Below are 24,495 nucleotides of genomic sequence, written 5' to 3' on the forward strand. Positions count from 1 at the left end.
GAGGCAAATTCCTCGTAAGTATACATATTTGGCAAATAAAAGTTATTCAATTCAATTCAATGACAATCATTGAAATTAGACACAAAATGCTGGAGTAACTCAGCGGCACAGGCACTTCTGTGGAGAAAAGGAATGGGTGACATTTGGGTCGAGACCCTTCTTCAGAACATTAAAGTGTCTGGTGGAGAACGTGATGAGTGAAGCTCTCTCAAAATAAAGGGCTCACGTTGAATAATTTGTTTTTGTGTGTATTTACACATCCCTGCCTTCTCTGACTGGATTGGCATTCACTTCCCTTGAACAAACCTAAGCCTTGGTTAAGCCGCCTCCTCCTCCATCACTCCCGTCTTCCCTCCCACCCTTCCCATCTTCCGCCCTCCCTCCTCCTCCTCTTCCCCCCTCGTCACTCCCCCTTTTCCCTCCTCCTCTTCCCCTCCCTCTTTCCTTCCACCGTCTCACCCTCCTCTCTTTCCTCCCACCCTCTTCCATCCCTCCTCCTTCCGTCCATCATTCCTTTTCCCTCCGTCCCCACACCTCATCCTCTCCCCTCCCCTCTTCTCCCCCCACCCTCTATCCTCCTGCTCCCTCCATCAATCACCTCATCCATCCATCCGTAACTCCCTCCCTCCATCCATAACTGCCTCCCTCCCTCCATAGCTCACTCCCTCCATCCATCATTCCCTCTCTCCGTCACTCCCTCCCTCCATTATTCCCTCTCCGTCACTCACTCCCTCCCTCCATAACTCACTCCCTCCCCCCATCATTCCCTCTCTCCGTCACGCCCTCCCTCCATCATTCCCTCTCCGTCACTCACTCCCTCCCTCCATAACTCACTCCCTCCACCCATCATTCCCTCTCTCCGTCACGCCCTCCCTCCATCATTCCCTCTCTCCGTCACTCCCTCCCTCCCTCTCCGTCACTCACTCCCTCCATCATTCCTTCTCTCCGTCACTCCCTCCCTCCCTCCATAAACTCACTCCCTCCATCCATCATTGCCTCTCTCAGTCACTCACTCCCTCCTTCCCTCCATAACACACTCCCTCCATCCATCATTCCCTCCCTCCATAACTCACTCACTCCCTCCATCCATCATTCCCTCCCTCCATAACTCACTCACTCCCCTCCATCCATCATTCCCTCTCTCCGTCACTCACTCCCTCCTTCCCTCCATAACTCACTCACTCCCTCCATCCATCATTCCCTCCCTCCATCACTCACTCACTCCCTCCATCCATCATTCCCTCTCTCCGTCACTCCCTCCATCCATCACTCCCTCCCTCCCTCCATCCATCATTCCCTCCCTCCATAACTCACTCACCCCCTCCATCCATCATTCCCTCTCTCCGTCACTCACTCCCTCCCTCTATAGCTCACTCCCTCCATCCATCATTCCCTCTCTCCGTCACTCACTCCCTCCTTCCCTCCATAACTCACTCACTCCCTCCATCCATCATTCCCTCCCTCCATAACTCACTCACTCCCTCCATCCATCATTCCCTCCCTCCATAACTCACTCACTCCATCCATCATTCCCTCTCTCCGTCACTCACTCCCTCCTTCCCTCCATAACACACCCCCTCCATCCATCATTCCCTCCCTCCGTAACTCACTCCCTCCACCCATCTGGAACTCTCTGCCACAGAGGGTAGTTGAGGCCAGTTCATTGGCTATATTTAAGAGGGAGTTAGATGTGGCCCTTGTCGCTAAGGGGATCAGGGGGTATGGAGAGAAGGCAGGTACAGGATACTGAGTTGGATGATCAGCCATGATCATATTGAATGGCGGTGCAGGCTCGCAGGGCAGAATGGCCTACTCCTGCACCTAATTTCTATGTTTCTATCCCTCTCCCTCTCACTGTCACATTGTCACTCACCTGCATCCTTCTCTCTCTCCCCCCCCCCTCCTTTCCCACCCACCAGCGGTCGGAGCCACGGCGACACGTCACCCTATACGCGCTGACGTCAGCGGGCAGCTGAGGAGAACAACATTGCGTGCGCTCGCGGCGGCGGCGGCGGTTGGGAGTTGAATCGACAACCGCGGCGCGCGGACGAGGATCCGGGAGGGTGGGGGGAGGGGGAGGGGGGGGGGGGGAGTGAGCGTGAGAGTGAGCGCGGGGGGCTCCGGAGCCGCTGTCGTCATCGTCATAGAGAGAGGAGGAGGAGGGGGTTCCAACGGCACGCGGCTGACGCGACGGTTTGTAAACAGACGCTGACACGTGATGCGAAGAGTCCCGCATTGTCTCGGAGATCTTTCTGGAGAGCGGCAGCAACAACAACAACTTACCGCCGCCGAGTAGCGCCACGGCCGTCCACCGATGGCTCTGGATGGTGGAGCACTCTGAGCTGCAAGGAGAAGAAGAAGAAGACGGAGGTGGTGGTGGCGGCGCAACCCTTTCGACCAAGATGGCTGGTCCAGCTCCCAACTTGTAACGGATGAGGATCGTGCTGCCTTGTTCTCCAGCCATCGGACGGAGTAGACGATGTCGTTCGCCGCGGAGGACAACTTGGAGTCCGACTGGGTGGCCGTCCGACCCAACGCCTTCGACGAGAAGGTAAAACACAGGTTTGTTTTCATCGTGGCCTGGAATGAAGTGGAAGGAAAGTTTGCCATTACGTGTCACAACAGGACGGTGCAGAGGAAGAAAATCGGGGCCCGGGACCATGGTGCAAGAGGAGAAGAGGAGGTCCAGGTGCCACAGGACGTCCTGGTCAAGAGTCCGGTTCGATCCTCTGCTAGGGTCAAGAGTCCATCTCGGAAAGTGGTTGGGGCCAGAAGACCATCTCGAGGAGGGACCAGCAGCAGGAGTCCACCTCCAGGAGAAACTGGAACCAAGAGTCGAGGGGTTTCTGAGATCCCTTTGGAAGATGGCAAAGTGGTAGACCCTACCCTTACTCAAGATTCTGATCAAGTGGACCGGGATCAAGATAAAGATGTTATGGACCTGGATGACAGCAGTTGGGCTGGACTGTTCTCCTTCCAGGATTTGAGATCTATCCATCAACAACTTTGTGCTGTCAATTCAGAGTTGGAGCCTTGTTTACCGATATTTCCTGAAGAGCCTTCTGGGATGTGGTCAGTGCTGTTTGGAGCCTCTGAAGTGATTGATGAAGAGATGGACGTGCTTTGCTACCAGCTTCAAGTTTATCTTAGCCATGCTCTGGATATTTGTGGATGGAAAATCCTCTCTCATCTCTTGTTTACTGAAAATGACAACCCAGATGAGTATTATGAGAGTTTGAGTGAACTGAGGCAAAAAGGATACGAAGAGGTACTGCAGAGAGCGAAAAAACGATTACACGAGGTGAGACGTTGATATTTTTATATGACAAAAATTAATTTTCTTGTAATTACATAAATTATTGTTTGTAATGACATGAGTTATTGGTCACCAAATTAATTATGCCCACTTCGGATTAATAATATAAACAAATATGGAACAGCATTCCCTTTTTTTAGTGTAAGGTTGAATCCTTCATGTGAGACACAACCTGTTATTTTTCATAGAAGATAGAAATGTTTTGGGTCAAGTCTCAACCCAAAATGTCACCTATTCCTTTTCGCCAGAGATGCTGCCTCACCCGCTGAGTTACTCCAGCTTTTTGTGTCTATATCTTCGGTTTAAACAAGCATCTGCAGTTCCTTCCTACATCTGTTATTTTTCAAGATGAATTTGGATAATTACCTTTAAATGTTGAAAATCAGCCTCAGATAAACTAATAAAAATGGCAGTAGAGACATAAGAAACGGCAGGTGCTGGAATCGTGAGTAACATACAAAGTGCTGGAAGAACTCAATTGGTCATTAAGCATCTGTTGAGAATGGACAGATGACCTTGTGCATGGAGACCCTTCCTCAGCCGAATGGGAATAGTGGGGAGATTGTTGGAAAGGAGGTGGGGATGAGCAAAGGCTGGGAAGTGATGTCTGAAGATAGACGGAAATGGCTGGAGTAACTCAGGGGTCCAGTCAGCATCTCTGGAGAAAAAGGGTCGGTGATGTTTTGAGTCAGAACCCTTCTTCAACCCCTTTTTCCAGAGATGCTGCCTGACTCGCTGAGTTACTCTAGCATTTTGGGTCTATCTTTGGTATAAACCAGCATCTGCAATTACTTCCTACACAGCTGGATGCAGGTGAGGAGCGAGTGATTGGAGGATGGGTGGAATGAGTGAAAAAGGCTAGAGGGGATATGTAAATAAAAGGAAGTCCGGTAAATAAAGAGCAGAGGTAAACATTATAGCAGTCGGGAGGGATATAGATGGAAAGAAACGTTTCAAATGGAAATATGAGATTCGAGGATGAGATATGCAAGGAGAAAGGGACAGTTGTGGCTGTGGTGCCGGTATATGGGTCGGAAAAATGCATGCACACTGAGGTGGGGGGGGGGGGGGAGAGGGGAAATATAGGGGAAGAGAGAGATAGCACTTGAAATTGAAGAATTGAGCATTGGTTGTACACTCCCCAAGCAAAATCTGAGGTATGGTTCTTCCATTTTGGGCTTGCCACACTCGAGGAGGCCAAGGACAGAAAGGTCGGTATGGGAAGGGACGTTTAAATGGTTAACAATCAGACGCTTCTCTCGGCTTTGGAGGACAGAGCACAATGGTTTGGTGAAATGGTGATTTTGTCTACGCTTGATCTCGCCGATGTAAAGGCGGACACATCAGGAGCACCAAATGCAATAGACAAGGTTGGGTGAGATGTATGTGATCTCTGACTCATCTGGAAGACAACTGGGGTTTCCTGGATGGAACTGAGAGAGCAGGTGTAGGGACAGGTGTTACATCTCCTGCGGTTGCTGGGAAAAGTGTCTGAGGAGCGGGGAGGGTTGGGTTCGAAGGAATGGGTGAAACAATGAGTTACAAAGGCAACGGTCTCTCCAGAAAATGGAAAGGCATGCGGATGGGAAGATGTGATTGGTGGTGGGATCACATTGATGGTGGCAGTAATATCGGATAATAAGGTGTTGGTTGCAGAGACTGGTGGAGTGAAAGGTAAGGACCAGAATTAATGGGGCAGAAAGCTCATGCAGGGATAGGAGAGTATGGCCAAATGAAATAGGAATCGATGTGAAAGGTGAGGTGAGTAATGGATTAAAAGTATAATGTATGAATGCACGGTATAAGAAGTAAAGTGGATGAGCTTGAGGCTCAGTTAGAGATTGGTAGGCATGACATTGTGGGGATTACAAAGACATGGCTACAGGAGGATCGGGACTTGGAACTGAATATTCAGGGTTATACGTCCTATAGAAAGGACAGACAGTTGGTGATGGATGGATGAAATTCAGTCCCTTGCGAGGGGTGACATAGGGACTGACGATGTAGAGTCGCTGTGGATAGAATTGAGGAATTGTAATGGTAAGAAGACACTAATGGGAGTTATCTACAGGCCCTCAAACAGTAGCCTGGATATAGGGTACAGGTTGCAGCAGAAGTAAGAATTGGCAGGTATCCACTGTGGTTATTGGCGATAATGCCACTGTGGTTATGGGAGATTTCAATATGCAGGTAGATTGGGAAAATCAGGTTGGTTCTGGACCGCAGGAAAGGGAGTTTGTAGAGTGCCTCCGAGATGGATTCTTAGAGCAGCTTGTACTGGAGCCTACCAGAGAAAAGGCAATTCTGGATTGAGGGATGTGTAATGAACGAGATTTAATAAAGGAACTCAAGGGAAAGGAACCGCTAGGAAGTAGTGACCATAAATAAGTTTTAATCTGTAATTTGAGAGGGAGAAGGTTAAATCAGAAGTGTCAGTGATGCAGTTGAACAAAGGGGACTAGGAAGGCATGGGAGAGTACTTGGCCAAGGTCGACTAGAAAAGGTTCCTAGCAGGAATGACGATGGAACAGCAATGGCAGGAATTTCTGGGCAAAATCCAGAAGATGCAGGATCATTTCATTCCAAAGAGGAAGAAAGATCCTAAAGGGCAACCGTGGCTGACAAGGGAAGTTATGGATGGAATAAAACTAAAAGAAAAGGTGTATAACATAGCAAAGAGTAGCGGGAAGCCAGAGGATTGGGAAACTTTCAAAGGACAACAGACGGTAACAAAAAGGGCACTACGGGGTGAAAAGATGAAGTATGTGGCTAAGCTGACCAAGAATATAAAGAAGGATAGTAAAAGCTTCTTTAGGTATGTTAAGAGAAAAAGATTAGTAAAGACAAATGTGGATCCCTTGAAGACTGAAAAAGGTGAATTTATGATGGGGAACAAGGAAATGGCAGAACAGTTGAACAGGTACTTTGTTTATTACACAAAAAAGCTGGAGAAACTCAGCGGGTGCAGCAGCATCTATGGAGCGAAGGAAATAGGCAACGTTTCCGGCCGAAACCCTTCTTCAGACTGATCGGGGACGGGGGTGGGCGGGGACAAGAAAGGGAAAAGGAGGAGGAGGAGCCCGAAGGCTGGGGGATGGGAGGAGACAGCAGGGGGGCTGAGGAGGGGGAGGAGACAGCAAGGACTAACAAAATTGGGAGAATTCGATGTTCATGCCCCCGGGATGCAGACTCCCCAAACGGAATATGAGGTGCTGTTCCTCCAATTTCCGGTGCTGCTCGCTGTGGCCATGGAGGAGACCCAGGACAGAGAGGTTGGAGACGGAGTGGGAGGGGGAGTTGAAGTGCTGAGCCACCGGGAGGTCAGCTTGGTTATTGCGGACCGAGCGGAGGTGTTCGGCGAAACGATCACCCAACCTCCGCTTGGTTTATGTTTTCCTTAGTGAAGACAGAACCAATCTCCCAGATGATTCTAGAGGATGGAGGATCGAGGGAGACAGAGGAACTGAAATAAATTTGCATTAGGCGAGAAATAGTATTGGTAGACTGATGGGACTGAAGGCTGATAAATCCTCAGGGGCTGATGGTCTGCATCCCAGGGTCAGTGGGGGCGCTGCAAGCCGGCAACCCTGCCAGCAGCATGTCCGTTTTTTCTACTTTTTAAATTTTTTTAGTGTGTTTAAATGTATGTTTTTAATGTTTCTCAGTGTGTCTTGTGTGGGGGGTGGTGTGCGGGGGTAAGGGGGAAACCGCTTTGGTCGCCTCCTCCATGGAGAGGCGACATTTTCCATGTCGCCTCCCCCGTGGCCTAACATCGAGGATCGGGCGGCCTTTACCGGAGACGCACCCGGGGCTTCAGCAGCGGGCGCAGCGTGGACTCATGGTCACGGAGCAGGCGAGCCCTCGCCAGAGGGGAGCGCTCCGTTCGTTGGCCTGCGGCAGCCTGAAGCCGCAGTCTGCAGAGCTCCAGCTGGCATGGCGTCCTCAGCCTGGGATCCCTTGTTGGGGACCCGGGAGAAGAAGAAGTTCCAACCGCCGGCCCATGGGCGCGGCGGGGCCTTGCCATCAGGAACGGGGTCCCTCGCCGGGGATCACTGGAGGGGAACTTCGACCGTCGGCCCTGCGGTCTGCGGTGCTTCTGGCTGCAGCGCGGCGGGAATTTTAAATCTTCGTTAACCGGCCTGCAGCCTACACCAACCTGAAGCCGGTCTCCGGTAGGGAAACGCCGATTCTGGACTTTTTACCTTGTCTACTCATCTGGACGCCCCACAGCGGCAGCTGCGGAGGGTTGACGTCCCGACCACGGGGAAAAATGGAGGAGGACTGGCCAATTTTTGTTCCTTCCACCACAGTGATGAATGCTGTGGTGGATGTTTGTGTTAATTTTTTGTTATGTTTTAGTGTGTTCTTTTTCATTGGGGATAGAGCCTTCTCCAGGGCAGATCCCAGGCTCCGGAACTCCCTCCCCCAACTGATCCGCAATTCCGTGTCCTTCACCATCTTCCAGTCCCGCCTCAAGACCCATCTCTTCACCTCTGCCTATCCTTAGCCCCACATCCCCCTCCCTTTTCATCTGTGCTTGAATTGCCTCGTATTGTGTTTTGAATTGAATTCTGTCTTTAATTTGTATACTAGTCATGTCTCTACTATTTATTTCATTCCGCTTACATGTTTTTCCTCTACTTGCTAAATTTTTGTAAGGTGTCCTTGAGACTCTTGAAAGGCGCCCATAAATAAAATTTATTATTATTATTATTATTATTGTACCGCTGCTGGCAAATTCATTTGATGAATAAAACTGATTGATTTGATTGATTACTCAAGGAGGTGGCTCTAGAAATCGTGAACGCATCGGTGATCATTTTCCAGTGTTCTATAGATTCAGGATCAGTTCCTGTAGATTGGAGGGTAGCTAAAGTTAACCCATTTTTCAAGAAAGGAGCGAGAGAGAAAACGGGGAATTATAGACCAGTTAGCCTGACATCGGTGGTGGGCAAGATGCTGGAGTCAATTATTAAAGAAGTCTTCTTCTTATCGAATCCACACACAAGATTAGAAGTTGTTCAGCCAGAGCTGAACACACTTCTCGGCATCTGCATACAGTGGTGTTTGCCTTGTCGCTTCTTGTGCGAGGTCGTGGAAAGATTGGTTGAAACGGCCGAAAAGTGAACGCTCTTTCCTTGACCCCTTTAAAGAAGTAATAACAGTGCATTTGGATATAAGTAACAGGATTGGTCCAAGTCAGCATGCGGAAATCCTGCTTGACTAATTTTCTGGAATTTTTTGAGGATGTCACAAGTAAAATGGATGAAGGAGAGCCAGTGGATGTAGTGTTTCTGGACTTTCAGAAAGCCTTTAATAAGGTCCCACACAGGAGATTAGTGCACAAAATTAGAGCACATGGTATTGACATGGATAGAGAATTGGTTGGCAGACAGGAAACAAAGAGTAGGAATAAACGGGTCCATCTCAGAATGGCAGATAGTGGCGAGTGGAGTGCCGCAAGGCTCGGTGCTGGGACCCGCAACTACTTAAAATATATATTAATGGTTTCGATGATAGGATTCAAAGTAACACTAGCAAATTTGCAGATGACACAAAGCTGGGTGGCAGAGTGAACTGTGAAGAGGATGCTAGGAGGTTGCACCTGGTTGACCTGGACAGTTTGAGTGAGTGGGCAGATGCATGGTAGATGCAGTATAATGTAGATAAATGTGAGGTTATCCACTTTGGCAACAAGAATAAGGAGGCAGATTATTATCTCAATGCTGTCAGATTAGGAAAAGGGAAGTGTATCGAGAGCTGGGTGTCGGACGTAGACACAAAATGCTGGAGTAACTCAGCGGATGAGGCAGCATCTCTGGAGAGAAGGAATGAGTGACGTTTCATTCGAGACCACATCTGGAGTTTTGGTCTACTAATTTGAGGATGGACATCCTTGCTATTGAAGCAGTGCAGCGTAGGTTTACGAGGTTAATCCCCGGTATGGCGGGACTGCCAGAAGAGGAAAGATTGGAAAGAGTGGGCTTGTATTCACCGGAATTTAGAAGGATGAGAGGGATTCTTATAGAAACATATAAAAGGACTGGACAAGCTAGATGCAGGAAAAATGTTCCCAATGTTGGAGTCCAGAACCAGGGTCCACAGTCTAAGAATAAAAGGAAGGCTATTTAAAACTGAGATGAGATAAAACGTTTTCACCCAGAGAGTTGTGAATTTGTGGAATTATCTGCCACAGAAGGCAGCAGAGGACAATTCAGTGGATGAATTTAAGAGAGTTAGATAGAGCTCTAGGGGCTAGCTAACTCAAGAGATAGAGGATAGAGAACTGGCTGGCAGACAGGGAGCAAAGAGTAGGAGTAAACGGGCCCTTTTCACAATGGGAGGCAGTGACTAGTGGGGTACCGCAAGGCTCAGTGCTGGGACCCCAGCTATTTACGATATATATTAATGATTTGGACGAGGGAATTGAATGCAACATCTCCAAGTTTGCGGATGACACGAAGCTGGGGGGCAGTGTTAGCTGTGAGGAGGATGCTAGGAGGCTGCAAGGTGACTTGGATAGGCTGGGTGAGTGGGAAAATGCATAGCAGATGCAGTATAATGTGGATAAATGTGAGGTTATCCACTTTGGTGGCAAAAACAGGAAAGTAGACTATTATCTGAATGGTGGCCGATTAGGAAAAGGTGAGATGCAACGAGACCTGGGTGTCACGGTACACCAGTCATTAAAAGTAGGCATGCAGGTGCAGCAGGCAATGAAGAAGGCGAATGGTATGTTAGCATTCATAGCAAAATGAGTATAGGAGCAGGGAGGTTCTACTGCAGTTGTACAGGGTCTTGATGAGACCACACCTGGAGTATTGCGTACAGTTTTGGTCTCCTAATCTGAGGGAAGACATTCTTGCCATAGAGGGAGTACAGAGAAGGTTCACCAGACTGATTCCTGGGATGTCAGGACGTTCATATGAAGAAAGACTGGATAGACTTGGTTTGTACTCGCTAGAATTTAGAAGATTGAGGGGGGATCTTATAGAAACTTACAAAATTCCTAAGGGGTTGGACAGGCTAGATGCAGGAAGATTGTTCCCGATGTTGGGGAAGTCCAGAACAAGGGGTCACAGTTTAAGGATAAGGGGGAAACCTTTTAGGACCGAGATGAGGAAAACATTTTTCACACAGAGAGTGGTGAATCTCTGGAATTCTCTGCCACAGAAGGTAGTTGAGGCCAGTTCATTTGGCTATATTTAAGAGGGAGTTAGATGTGGCCCTTGTGGCTAAAGGGATCAGGGGGTATGAACAGAAGCCAGATACAGGATACTGAGTTGGATGATCAGCCATGATCATATTGAATGGCGGTGCAGGCTCGAAGGGCCGAATGGCCGACTCCTGCACCTATTTTCTATGTTTCTATGTTTTTCTAAGGGATATGGGGAAAAGGCACACGCCATATTGATTGCAGAAAGAATAAATTTCTGATGTCTTGGGGGTGGAAACCCTCATCTCGGGTGCAGATACGGTGGTTATGGTGAAATAAGGGGTACCGACCTCGCAAGAGGCAGGGTGGGAGGAGGGGTGTAGTCAAGGTTGCTGTGGGAGTCAGTCGGTTTCTAGCTGAAGTAGGACACGGCAGTGGAACTAGCATTTAATAAATTGATTTACTTGCAGTACCAAATTAACAATACACTTAATCCTTTTTGTAGTTATCCAAATTAATCCTACATTATACTTAAAGTGTTGTTTGTATCTGAGTCTATATACTTGAGATGCTGCTGAAAACAAGATTTTCACTTGTACCTGTCCTAGTGCATATGACATTAAACTTGACTTATTCTGGAACACTGAAACCGTTGCATTTCATTGTTTTTGACTTTATCTCCCCACCACCTGGTGACTTCTGAAGTAAGAAATATGATCTACTTACTTGTCAAGCACTTCTGCAAACACAAGCTATATCACTGTAGAATAGCCCGATGCTGGTATTGACAAGTAAAACCAGCTGTTATTGCCATCTGTGAAATTTGGATTTTTATCAGAAATCTGATAATATAAAAACACAAAACATTCAGCAAGTTAGGCTGCATCTGAGAAAGGAGAAAACAAGTTTATGTTCAAAAATCAAGGCATCTCAAATCCTGAACTTTGCATCTCAATTCTTTACAAACTAAATAACTTCACTGTCCCATTGTGTTGATTGTGTTTGGTTTGTACATTAGATTAAGGCTAAAGTTTATATTTTTGAATACTATAAAACTTAATAAAAAGTCATGTTCAACCTGCCATGCAGTCAGAATTATTTCCTAACCTAGATTGCTTTTAATTTCTATGACCAGCCACTTTTGGTAGAATAAATGCGGGTTTGCATGTCTTCTGATTTGCCTGTACTTGTTGCTTGAATGGATTTGATGTGTATTCATCATCAATCTACATGCCAACTGAAAAGAAGCACTATTGAGAAATTTTAAAGTGCATTTTGCTCCCAGTTGCAACAGCAGGTTGTGAATCTTAGGAATTTTCTGCTGAGGCCACTCTGTCTTTTGATTAATTAAAAAAAGATATGGGTATCTTTTTGAATATTAAAGGAATCAAGGAATATGGGTACAGCGGGAAAATAGTGCTGAGGTAGAAGACCAGCAGTGATATATGTGAGCAGGCATAAAGGGCCGGAGGACTTCTGCAGTTCTAAATTCTTACATTGCCTTGCCCCTCTAAAGATGGCATATTTGATAGTGTGGAGCTTACTACTGCACTGGTGTTCATTTACTATAAATCAATGTTGAAATTATAGTCACCATCCTAGAATTTTATCCTCAAGGAATTGGAATTTGACTTGCATCTTCAAGTTCCGAAAGTATTATTAACTGAGCTTTGTTGCTGCAAAGGTTTATAACAACCTCCCAAACACTTTGGCATCATAAATAAAACAAAGAAGAAAAATTGGTGCTGAGGATTTTTTACACTGGAAATTTGAAAAAAATATATATGCAGGTTTCCAATGCTGTTGTTAACAAAAGTAAATTTAGGATTAAAAGTTATTTAGCTGCATAAGGAATGAATGATTTGCAATTGTACAACAGCATTCATTTCCGTAATGGAACACCCCAAATGTTTTACAGCAGATGAAAATAGAACCATTGTAGTGTAGGAATCACAATAGCTACTTGGTGTGCAGGCAAGTTCTAAAAAGAGCAATTTGAAATTTACCTTTTTTTTTTTTGCTACATTGGTGGGGTGGTATGTCAGTCAGGATATCATTAATAGTCAAAGTATTCATAAAATAAAATTAATCTTACTTAAAATAAACTCTTCAGCATTTAAAAGGAAATTGATGGATGAGGAAATATTCATAACTTTCCATCAAAATTGAAAACAAAACAAATTAAATATGTGTGCCACATACTTTCTTGTTTGATGTAATTTCTAAGATTCTAAAGCACTGTTTTTTTATTTTTGTCGATAGCTTTTAAATGCTATAATGTAGCTGAATAATATAATCCTAATACTAAAAAGGCTATTATTGTTTTTCTTCCAATTTTGAGCATTTTCATTTTTCTAAATTTGGACATCAATTTTCTAGCAATAACGAAGAATTAGTTGTAGGTTGTCAGTCGTTGACATAAATTTCTATTTAAAAGCATCTGTAGGTTTGGTTATAGTGAGCTTTTCATTGTTGTTCTGAAGCTCTAAATACTGCTACCATAACTTCAGATTTCTGACTCGTATGCCTGGCTTTTGTCAGCACAAATTTAAAAAAAGTTGGGATAGGAAAAGCTACCTCTTATAACAGTTTATGCAAGAGTGTAGAATATATTGTTAAAATTAAACTAAACCATGAGTCAGTCCACTGTTAAATTAAGTCAATCTTAATTCCTGTACAATAAGCTTTTGCTATTCTGCTTAATATTATGCAATTGAGTAGAAACAGCATGTTAACTGTAATATGTTTGTAAAAACCTATTGGAAGTAAAAGTATTTTCAGTTTTTTTTTCATTTAAGTAGTACGAAACCACTCTCATTGGTTTTATTACATTTATCCTTCAATAATTTTCCTTCATTTTTGAACTGACAAATCATAGATATAAAACCTTCTAGTTATTTCTTTTGTTTTTAAGATTTAACAGGCGTATTAGCTTGTGTGATTTGCCCAAATACTACAATAAAAACATAGAGGACACTAAATATAATTAAATATAACTAAATTAAAAGAATTCTATCAAAAGCGATGGGAGATAGGTAGGTCCAAGAGAAAACCATTCCAAGGTTAAGCCTAAAGAAAAATGAAGGCTAGTCTCGACACCCCCCGGGACAACAACTGCTGGACATGCCTGTGGTTTGACTATCTTCATTTATTTTATTAACAACGTATCTATCATTAGTCTAGAATTCGGTTTGTTTTGTCAATTGTGCAGATTTCAACGATTCTCAATTCTTGCAATGCCCTAGCAACCTACAGCAGTATCCTGATGAAATCTAAAACATTATTGAGAAATGATAAATAGCATTCTTTCTGTGCAAGGCGCTAGCAAATGCCATTTAGGAAAACCAGATACTATCAGCTTTCTTGAACTTCTCAATAATTATATCATTAGAAGCTGAACCTTACCAATTATAAACTGGCTATGGAAACAACGGGATTGCTTTACCTGATTATTTTAAGTCTCTTGACCATCAACATAGCTGTTGAATAGTGGAGGCCAGCAAAATTCAAAAAATTATTATCTGTTTAAATTGTGTCATTGGACCCAATACCAGCAATTAATATTTGTCCAATCTACCACTGGCACAGTGTGATTAAACGATATAGGATTTAAATGATCTATAGCAGCATCTCATTAATGTTAATCAATGTATACCATCAGCTTAATGTTAACCTGCAACTTACTCACCAAAGCCGAACCATTGTACATTTCCTTGATCATCATCTGCTTTGATTTGTCCTTTTTACACTTTACATGCTCTTTGTATGCTTCCATTATCTCTAGTTTCACTCTCCCCTGACTCTTAGTCTGAAGAAGGGTCTCGACCTGAAACGTCACCCATTCCTTCTCTTCAGAAATGCTGCCTGTCCTGCTATTACTTCAGCATTTGGATATGACCTGGCACTGGATCCTAAAAATCCCTTCCCAATTCTACAGGGAATGATTTGGGACCATTAATTGTTCAGAAGTATATAGATATGGGAATATGACGTTTTCAACTTGTAAACGATGATTGCTGGTCGGCAGGGTAGCAAACTTATGGACAATTACTATATTATTATGTGGTTAGTAATTTACAATACAAAAGTCTATGTAGAGAAGTAAAAGTTAAAGTTTCTTTAGGTATGTAAAAAGGAAAAGATTAGTGAAGACTAATGTAGGTCCCTTACAGTCAGAGACAGGTGAATTTATAATGGGAAACAAGGAAATGGCATAACAGTTAAATTAGCACTTTGGGTCTGTCTTCACTATGGAAGACACAAACAAACTCCCAGAAATACTAGGGGACCAAGGATCTAGTGGGAGGGAGGAACTGAGGGGAATCCACATTAGCTAGGAAATGGTGTTAGGTAAACTGTTGGGACTGAAGGCAGATAAATCCCCAGGGCCTGATGGTCTGCATCCAGAGTACTCAAGGAGGCGGCCCTAAAAATCGTGGGTGCATTGGTGATCATTTTCCAATGTTCTCTTGACTCTGGATCAGTTCCCGTGGACTGGAGGGTAGCCAATGTAACCCGACTTTTTAAGAAAGGATGGGGAGAGAAAACGGGGAATTATGGACCAGTTAGCTTTACATCGGTAGTGGGGAATATGCTGGAGTCGATTATTAAAGATGTTATAGCAGTGCATTTAGAAAGCAGTGACGGGATCAGTCAAAGATTTATGATGGGGAAATCATGCTTGACTAATCTGGAATATTTTGAGGGTGTAACAAATAGAATGGATAAGGGAGAGCCAGTGGATGTGGTATATCTGGACTTTCAAAAAGCCTTTGGCAAGTTCCCACATACGAGATTTGGGTGCAAAATTAGAGCATGTGGTATTGGGGTAGGATATTGACATGGATAGAGAACTGGTTGGCAGACAGGAAGCAAAGAGTAGGAATTAACGGGCCCTTTTCAGAATGGCAAGCAGTGACTAGTGGGATGCCACAAGGCTCAGTGCTGGGACCCCAGTTGTTGACAATATATATTCACGATTTAAACAAGGGAATTAAATGCAACATCTCCAACTTTGCGGAAGTCACAAAGCTGGGTGGCAGTGTGAGTTGCGAGGAGGATGCTATGAGGCTGCAGGGTGACTTGGATAGATTGGGTGAGTGGGCAGAAGCATGGCAGATGCAGTATAATGTGGATAAAAGTGAGGTTATCCACATTGGTTATCCACAGGAAGGCAGATTATTATGTGAATTATGTCAGAGTAGAAGAAGGGGAGGTGCAACGAGACCTGGGTGTGCTTGTACATCAGTCACTGAAAGTAAGCATGCAGGTACAGCAGGCAGTGAAGAAAGCTAATGGCATGTTGGTCTTCATTGCAAGAGGATTTGAGTTTAGGAACAAGGAGGTCCTACTGCAGTTGTTCAGGGCCCTGGTGAGACCACACCTGGAGTATAGTGTGCAATTTTGGTCTCCTAATTTGAATAAGGACATTCTTGTCATTGAGGAAGCGCAGCGTAGGTTTATGTGGTGAATTCCCGGGATGGCAGGACTGACATATGATGAACGAATGGGTTAACTGGGCTTGTATTTGTTGGAATTTAAAAAGATGAGAGGGGATCTTAAACAAACATATAAATCCTTAGGAGGATTGGACAGGGTGATGCAGTAAAAATGGCCCTGATGTTGGGGGAGTCCAGACCCAGGGGTCAGAGTTTAAGAATAAGAGGTAGGCCATTTAGGACTGAGATGAGTCCTATCTCTGGAATTTTACTTTGGAGTCACGTGTGACTATGTGAAGAACCCGCTCAGTGCGCAGGCGCGGCATTACGCCAGCAGTGCAACAGCGGCGGCAGCTGGAGTTAGGCTCTCCAGCTGCACTTTAAAAACGGACCGTCAGGTAAGTATACGGTGCGTGCAAAAACTAACGGAGGAGAGTTGGAGTTGTGTTTGCTTACAGAATGTCTACACAACATAGAAGACTCTCAAAGAGAACTGCCCCCGCTCTAACTCCACCAGAGGAGTGTTCTATTCCAGTGGGGCAGCAACCGGCGGCAGCGTCGCTCTCAGAGCGTTTCGCTATCCCCGAGACCGAGCCAAGCCCAGTCTCGCTAAAGCCTGCACGGCGGACTGGGAAAGCGACCAGGAAGTCCAACCGGCCGGTCATCTCCGATTCGTCGGAGGGGGACATGTCTCCACCAAAGCGGAGGAGAGACAGCCGCCTGAGCTGCATTCAGCAGCTCCTGGAGCAGGTGCTCCACCGGGACACGCAGCAAGAGCGCTCCCGGGGAGGAAGGACAGGTACCTCCTCCACAGTGTCTTGTGCACTGCCCTCTGCTCCCTCATTACTGGAGGCTAGCATTGGTGACCAGGGCTGGGCTGGTCTGCAACAGGGGCAGGCGGACGAATTCGGGAGTATGCAAGGGGTGCAGGAGCAGGAAGAGCTGCTGGGTGTGGTGGACCGCTTTGTAGCAACCCCACGGGCTGGAGCACCGCTGGAACCAAGAATGGCGGCCAGCATCAACCATCTTTCGAACAAACCATTACTGGAAAAGGTGCTCGCTGAGGTGCTAGAACAACACACAGCACCAGAAAACTGTGAGGCCCTCAAAGTCAAAAGTGTAAACAGCCAAATCTGGGGGCATGTGGGGTCACACATCCGGACCCAAGAACTTAAGCTACAGCGGATCCTAAGGCTCCTGACGTCGGCCATCACAGCCTTTGCTCGTTCCGTGGAGACCACGGAGATGGATACCTGCCAGCAGGATGTGCTGGCATTAATGTGTACCACACAGTTTGAGATTAACAATCTCCGGAGGGAAATCATAAGACCTGCCCTCAATCCCAAATTTGCTGGGTTGTGTAGAGCCCCAGCTGCGGAGACGGACGCTCTGCTATTTGGGAAAGACCTCAATAAAAAACTGAAGGAGATGGAGGAAGCATCGAAAACTTTCGGCCTCATGAGGGCAGGCCCCGGGACGAGCAAACCAAGACCTCCGATACCCAAGCGGCAGCACCCCACGGCATCCACCAGTCGACGTCCGCAATATGGGACTGGTGAACGCTTGGGGTCCGCACATTATCCCCAAAGATCTTTTTTAGATCAGGGCCCGGAGCGGACCCCCTGGAAAATGCGCCTCCCCCCAACATCGCCAGCACGTCAGAACAAAACCTTCAAGAAAATGAGGAAACAGAATCGCCAATAACCATGGAGGTAGGTGGGTCTGGTTCCTACCAGCATATAGAGAATAAGGGTGTTTTACTAACAGGGGGGAGATTACACTTGTTTAAAGAAGCATGGGGTACAGTCACGAGTGACAAGTATATACTCAACAGCATTAGTGGATATAAAATTCAGTTTATATAAGAAAAAACGCCGCCAGTTCAACATTGGCCCCAAAGGGTATTTTCTCCCTCCGTCAAAGAGCAACGGGAGGGACAAGCTGAGACTTATCACAAAGGGTGTCATAGAAAGACTAAACATGAACCCTTGGAATTTGTATCCAATATATTCACTAAAACCAAAAAAGATGGTGGATGTCGCATCATCATTGACTTAACATCACTAAACAAGTTTGTTAAGTATATACATTTCAAAATGGAAACATTTGTTACTGCCAGACAACTGATTTCCAAAGGATACTTCATGGCAAGCATTGATCTTAAAGATGCTTACTATCTAATACCCATACACAAGGATCATAGCAGATACCTAAAATTTATCTGGATGGGGCAGCTGTGGCAGTACAAAGCATTGCCAAATGAACTCACTTCAGCCCCAAGATTATTCACAAAAATATTGAAGCCAGCCATGGCAATACTAAGGAAACAAAAACATATTGTCATGGCATATTTGGATGATATCCTCATAGTGGGGAAAACAATGGAACTGGCTGTGGCAGCAGTCTCAGCTACAAAACAGCTCCTTGAAACTCTGGGGTTCGTCCTACATCCAGATAAATCTAAGTTAAATCCATCCACTATCATGGACTACCTGGGTTTCACAATTAACTCAGTCCATATGACTGTTACCTTGCCGAGAGAAAAAATGGTTGGATTAGCACAATCATGCAATAATTTAAAGGTCAACAAAAGACCAACTATTCGACAAGTAGCAACAGTGATTGGGAAAATGGTAGCAGCATTTCCGGCTACACAATTTGGACCTTTGCACTATCAAAATTTACAAAGAGCAAAGGTACAGGCACTAAAACGACATAGAGGTCACTATGATCGTGTCATGAAATTCCCCACTGAAGCAATATCAGAGCTACAATGGTGGACAAAAAATGTTTGGCATAGTTTCAGCCCTATTATCATCACTAACCCTACTTTAGTCCTTCAGACAGATGCCAGTGCTCAAGGCTGGGGAGCAACTAACTCCATATCCAGCACAGGTGGTAGATGGACTAACCCAGAGTCATCATTACTATTTACATTGGGCATTAACTATTTAGAAATGTTGGGCGCCTTTTATGGTTTAAAATCATATGCATCCAATATGCAGCACTTGCATGTTCGGTTACAAATTGATAATACTACGGTGGTGGCTTATATTAACCATATGGGCGACATAAAATCTTTATCATGCGACAAATTGGTCAATATGATTTGGCAATGGTGTGTCGAAAGACATATTTGGCTTTCAGCTACCTAACTACCAGGTAAGCTAAACACACACAATGGCAGACACCAGGTCACGCAAATTCAATGATAACATCGAATGGATGTTAAACCCTAAAGTATTTGCTAAAGTTATCAAGCAATATGGAACGCCAGATATCGATTTATTTGCATCAAGACTAAATCACCAGTTACCTATGTATGTCGCTTGGGAACCAGACCCAGAGGCAGCAGCGGTAGATGCCTTCACGCTGGATTGGGGAAATTTCTTCTTCTATGCTTCTGCCTCATCAGTCGGGTACTTTGCAAAATACAGATGGACTCTGCTTCTGCTATTTTGATGGTGCCCGACTGGCCTACACAGCCATGGTTCCCAGTACTACATGACATGGTGGTAGAATCACCAATGGTATTTCCCAGTGATCCAGGACTATTAACTCACCCAGTATCAGGCATAAGCCACCCATGCCATGAAGACATTAAACTCCTGGGTTGCAGGTTTTGAACAGACCTTACGTGGACCTGGGATTGTCCGAACAAACCATCACCACCATGTCGGCATCCCTTCGAATATCCACCAAGAGGCAGTACTTAACCAGCATCAAAAAATGGGAAAAGTACTGCCAGGAAACAGGGACAATATATGAAACAGCCACAGTAACCAACGTATTGGAGTTCCTGGCCTATCTCACCATCATGAAAGGATCAGCTACAGTGCCATCAACACAGCACGCAGTGCTCTTTCCGCTTACCTCAAACCAGCAGGACAACAGGCAATGGGATCCCATCCACTGGTGGTAAAACTGATGAGGGGCATTTATAATATCAAGCCCCCCAAGCCCAAGTATACCCATATTTGGGACATCAGTGTTGTCCTGACATACCTCAGGGAATGGCCACCAGCCAGATCTCTCAGCCTCGAGCAATCTACACTAAAGACGCTCATGTTGATGGCACTCGTATCCGCTCAGAGGGTCCAGTCACTACACAAATTGAGGCTGGACAACATGGTGACGACCCCAGATCAGATCACATTCATTCTACAAGGTCTGGTGAAACAAAGCAGGCCAGGAACATCTAATCCACTAGTGGTATTCCGGGCCTACCCACCAGAGCCACAATTGTGTGTAGTGACCCATCTACTACAGTATATAGACACAACCCACAACATCAGAGGGAGTGAACAAGCCTTATGGGTCAGCCACAAAAAACCTCATGGCCGGGTAACAAGCCAAACCATCTCAAGATGGCCAAAACAGGTACTGAAAGCTGCCGGGATAGATATTAATACCTTTAAATCTCATTCCACTAGGGCAGCGTCCACATCAACGGCAGCGAGAATGGATGCACCTATTGACCTCATACTAAATACAGCAGGATGGTCGAGGGAAACAACATTCAGAACATTTTATAATAAGCCGTTGTTGAAACCTGATTTATTTGCAGCAAAGAAATTAGAAGCTGCAAATATTTAATTTAAGCCCGGGGGAACAATTTATTTTTTGTTATTGTTAATAAATACCTTTTTGTTTCTTGAAAAACAGATTCATTGGTTGATTACGATAACACTTCCTCCCTCAAGAACTTCGGCAGTGAGTGAAATAAAACTGTTACACGGTTTGAAATCACAGAGCTTTGAAATCTTCACGTAGTCACTCACGTGACTCCGAAGTAAAATAGTAAGATTAAACGAGAACTTACCAGTTTGAAGTTTGATCTGTATTTTATGAGGAGTTACGATGAGGGATTACGTGCCCTCCGCTCCCACCCCTCATTATATGGATCAAACCGATAAATTGATGTATTTTTCTTTACTATGTTTACTTCGAACACTTGTGTCTATCTGTGATTCCACACCGCTGCTTGGAAGTATGCCGCGCCTGCGCACTGAGCGGGTTCTTCACGTAATCCCTCATCGTAACTCCTCATAAAATACAGATCAAACTTCAAACTGGTAAGTTCTCGTTTAATCTTACTATTCTCTGCCACAGAAGGTAGTTGAGGCCAGTTCATTGGCTATATTTAAGAGGGAGTTAGATGTGGCCCTTGTGGCTAAAGGGATCAGGGGGTATGGAGAGAAGGAAGGTACAGGATACTGAGTTGGATGATCAGCCATGATCATATTGAATGGAGGTGCAGGCTCAAAGGGCCAAATGGCCTCCTCCTGCACCTATTTTCTATGTTTCTATGAGGAAAAACGTTTTCACCCAGAGAGTTGTGAATCTGTGGAATTGTCTGCCACAGAAAGCAGTGGAGGTCAATTCATTGGATATTTTCAAGAGAGAGTTAGATTTAGCTCTTAGGGCTAAAGGAATCAAGGGATATAGGGGAGAGAGCCGGTACGTAGTACTGATTTTGTTTCTATGGAATGTCAGTGAGTTTTTATATAGTTTTCAGATCAATCTTGACCTATATTTCCACAGCTTTACACTATTCAAAATGGTGCGATGGAGCACTACTTCCAATTCTTTCCATTGTTTTTTTTTAATTATTTCATTGGACTTCCTTCATATCACATTCCTTCGGTGCACCCAAGCCTTTTAATACAGGGAATTAATTACAGTGGCCTCTCCTTTGTAAGGAGCAGGAGAAATGTTGTTCTTATTCTTCAAGTGCCACTTCTCTAATCTTCATGATGGATGACAGAAATTCTGGTGGGTTCACTTTGTTCCCCTTTAATAGTATGCTTGGTTGTAGAATCTCTAACCTTGAAGGAAAGCTCATAGCTCTTCCATTGCTGTAGATAATTTTAGATGTTTGGCATTAAAGGTATCATTTGATTTGTATCAGTGGTGCACTAGATAATGTAATCCCCTATCACAGTGCTTATTTATTTTTTGCAGAGCAACCAGGGTTTCCACACGCTTAATGCAATAGTAGTCAAACCTAAGGTTTAATGCAGCATCTGCAGTTCTTTCTTTCACATAGTAATCAAATCTTTCCTACTTTTAACTTTATGCATTCAAACACTGAATGCTTTATCCAAAGTGAATCTTCTGACTTCTTCCTTTTGCTCTCTAATATGATGAAACAAAAACATGCCATCTTAATCTTATTCTGGTCTTTTCGGATTTCAATCGTTTTAATCTTTTATCAATATCAACTTTGTTACCTTTTATCGTGTTATCTCATTTTTTTATACTGCCTTCAAATTGCCAACCTGGCCTTCCTAGTCTCAGTATTATTATTCTTAAGTCCAAACTTATCAAATAGTCTTAGACTGCTTTTTTAATGCATGGATCACCTTGTTGTCCCAAGAAATGTACTACTCTTGTCTCATTGTACCATATTGATGTTTTCAAGTTATTCCCCATTCAATGCACCTATTGATTAATTATTCACTTGCAATTATCACCTGTTAAATAGAACTCACAGTTAATTATTACAATATTAAATAGTAAAGTATATTTCTTCAAAGTCCCAGTGAATTCTAAGAGAGGCCTTAGATGAGTGTAGCAGCAACAATATTGCAGTGAATGTTTCAATTTATTGAGTCATCAGCATGTCATTTTAGTTCATCAGCCTGGAAACAGACCCTTTGAACAACTGAGTCTGCGTTGACCTAAAAGCAGCCATTTACACTAAACTTATTTTATTCTCCCACGTTACTAACAAACAAAGTCACTGACCTACAAGCAAAGAATGATGTATGGCAATTTAAATAGCTTGGAGACAGACAAGTTATCAACAACACATGCTAAGTACAAACATCTGGCCCATTTGGAAAAAGACAAGATGGCTTTAATCTGAAAACTAATTCTTACAAAGGCAGCAGTCATAAACCAATGATAACCTTAGACCTTTGGATAATACACTAGTCAGGCCTCAGCTTACCGTTTAGGTCATTATACTTCACTACTAGACATGACAGTACTAGAAGGAGAATACAGGAGATTTATTGGGATGTTCCCATAACTGGAGAATTATAGCCATGAAGAGAAACCAATTCAGCTGCGGTTTTCTATGACTTTGGATCAAGGGAGATTGAGGGGAGATTTAATAATATAAAATAACGAAAGATAGGCAAGGTTAACAGAAAGGATGTTTTTTTCCCCCCCTTTAGTATAGGGTTCATTAATTTTAGGGGATTAAAGTTATTTGGTGGAAGGATTACTAGAAAATTGAGAAATTATTTCATTCATCAAACAGTGGTGTCAGGAGACCGCAGTCTAAGCCATGTTGGAAAAGAACTGGTATAAGCGTTTGGAGTTGTACATTACCATGGTGCGGATCAAGAGCTGGGGAATGGGCTCAGCTTTGTGCATTTTTAGCAAGCATGGGCACAATAGGCTGAATACCCTATTGCTGTGTCATAAATTTCAATGCATTTATGAAGACCTGCTAAGCTCTCACTTGACTGATCCGAAATAACCCCTTAGCACTCTTTGACAAACATCTGAAAATCCTTCTGAGCCAACATTCAATTTACATTGGCCCAACAAGATTAATTGGTTAATTTACCAGACGTAGACTGGGCGATCATTTCGCTGATCACATTTTCTCAGTCTGCCTGGACCTACCTAATCTCCTGGTTGCTAAACACTTTAATTCCTCTTCTCACACTGACCTTTCTGTCCTAGGCCTCCTCCATTGTCAGAGTGATGCCAAATGCAAATTGGAGAAAATTGAAGTATCTTATATTTCCATTGGGCAGCTTACAACTCAGGGATATGAATATTGATTTCTCTAACTTCAAGTAATCCCTGCACTCCCTCTCTCTCCATTCTTCCCCCACCCAAGTCACACCAGGTTCCCAATCTCACCTAGCAAACAGCTAACAATGGCCCGTTTATTATCGTTACTTTTGCTTACTTTTCATTCTTTTGTTCTATATCTCTGTCTATACCTCTTGTTTCGCTTTCCCCTGACTAGTCTGAAGAAGGGTCACAACCCGAAACTTCACCCATTCCTTCTCTTCAGAGATGCTGTCCCGCTGAAGTGCTGCACCATTTTGTGTCTATCCTCACTCAATCTGGCCTAGGTATATTTCCAGACCCTCTGTAGTGATTAACTGCCCTTCTGCAGTTGCCCTGTCCATTTCAAGGCCAATCAGTGAGCTTTGATTGCAGCAATGTGCATAGGCCATAAAGGAACCACAAGGGGTATGTTTTGCAAATTAAGCTACATATAAACTAGAAACATTGCACAAAACAGTGGCTTATCTCATGTACAAGGAGCATCATGTTTTGGCTTTTAGTTAAAAGAAAAAAACAAAGCATCTGCACAAATTGTTCTTTGGTTTCTGCTAAATATTCTGTCCATGAGTTCTTGGACTCTGAGGTTAAATGTTTTCAGCATCAAAATGTACCATTGTGACAGGGTTCTGGATGAGGGACAAACAGAAGTGAGGTGGTAATTGGATTAAAAAGGAAACACAAAGTGCTGGAGTAACTCAGCAGGTCAAGCAGCTGTCTGAAGAACATGGATGGATGATGTTTTGGATCGGGACCCAAAACATTACCTA

At 44.3% G+C, this 24,495-nt stretch overlaps 1 protein-coding gene across 1 annotated transcript in view; it reads left to right on the top strand.

Moving 5' to 3' along the window:
- Window positions 1-2,142: 2,142 nt before the first annotated feature.
- Window positions 2,143-24,495, top strand: part of jmy (junction mediating and regulatory protein, p53 cofactor) — a 109,789-nt gene continuing 87,436 nt past the window's right edge. Inside the window, exon 1 of the mRNA XM_055631636.1 lies at window positions 2,143-3,301. Coding sequence (XP_055487611.1) covers window positions 2,480-3,301 — 822 coding nt within the window. The 5' untranslated portion in view covers window positions 2,143-2,479. The remainder of the gene's footprint in view (window positions 3,302-24,495) is intronic.

The sequence above is a fragment of the Leucoraja erinacea genome, chromosome 3 (assembly GCF_028641065.1).
Source record: "Leucoraja erinacea ecotype New England chromosome 3, Leri_hhj_1, whole genome shotgun sequence".
In the NCBI taxonomy this organism is placed as follows: domain Eukaryota; kingdom Metazoa; phylum Chordata; class Chondrichthyes; order Rajiformes; family Rajidae; genus Leucoraja; species Leucoraja erinaceus.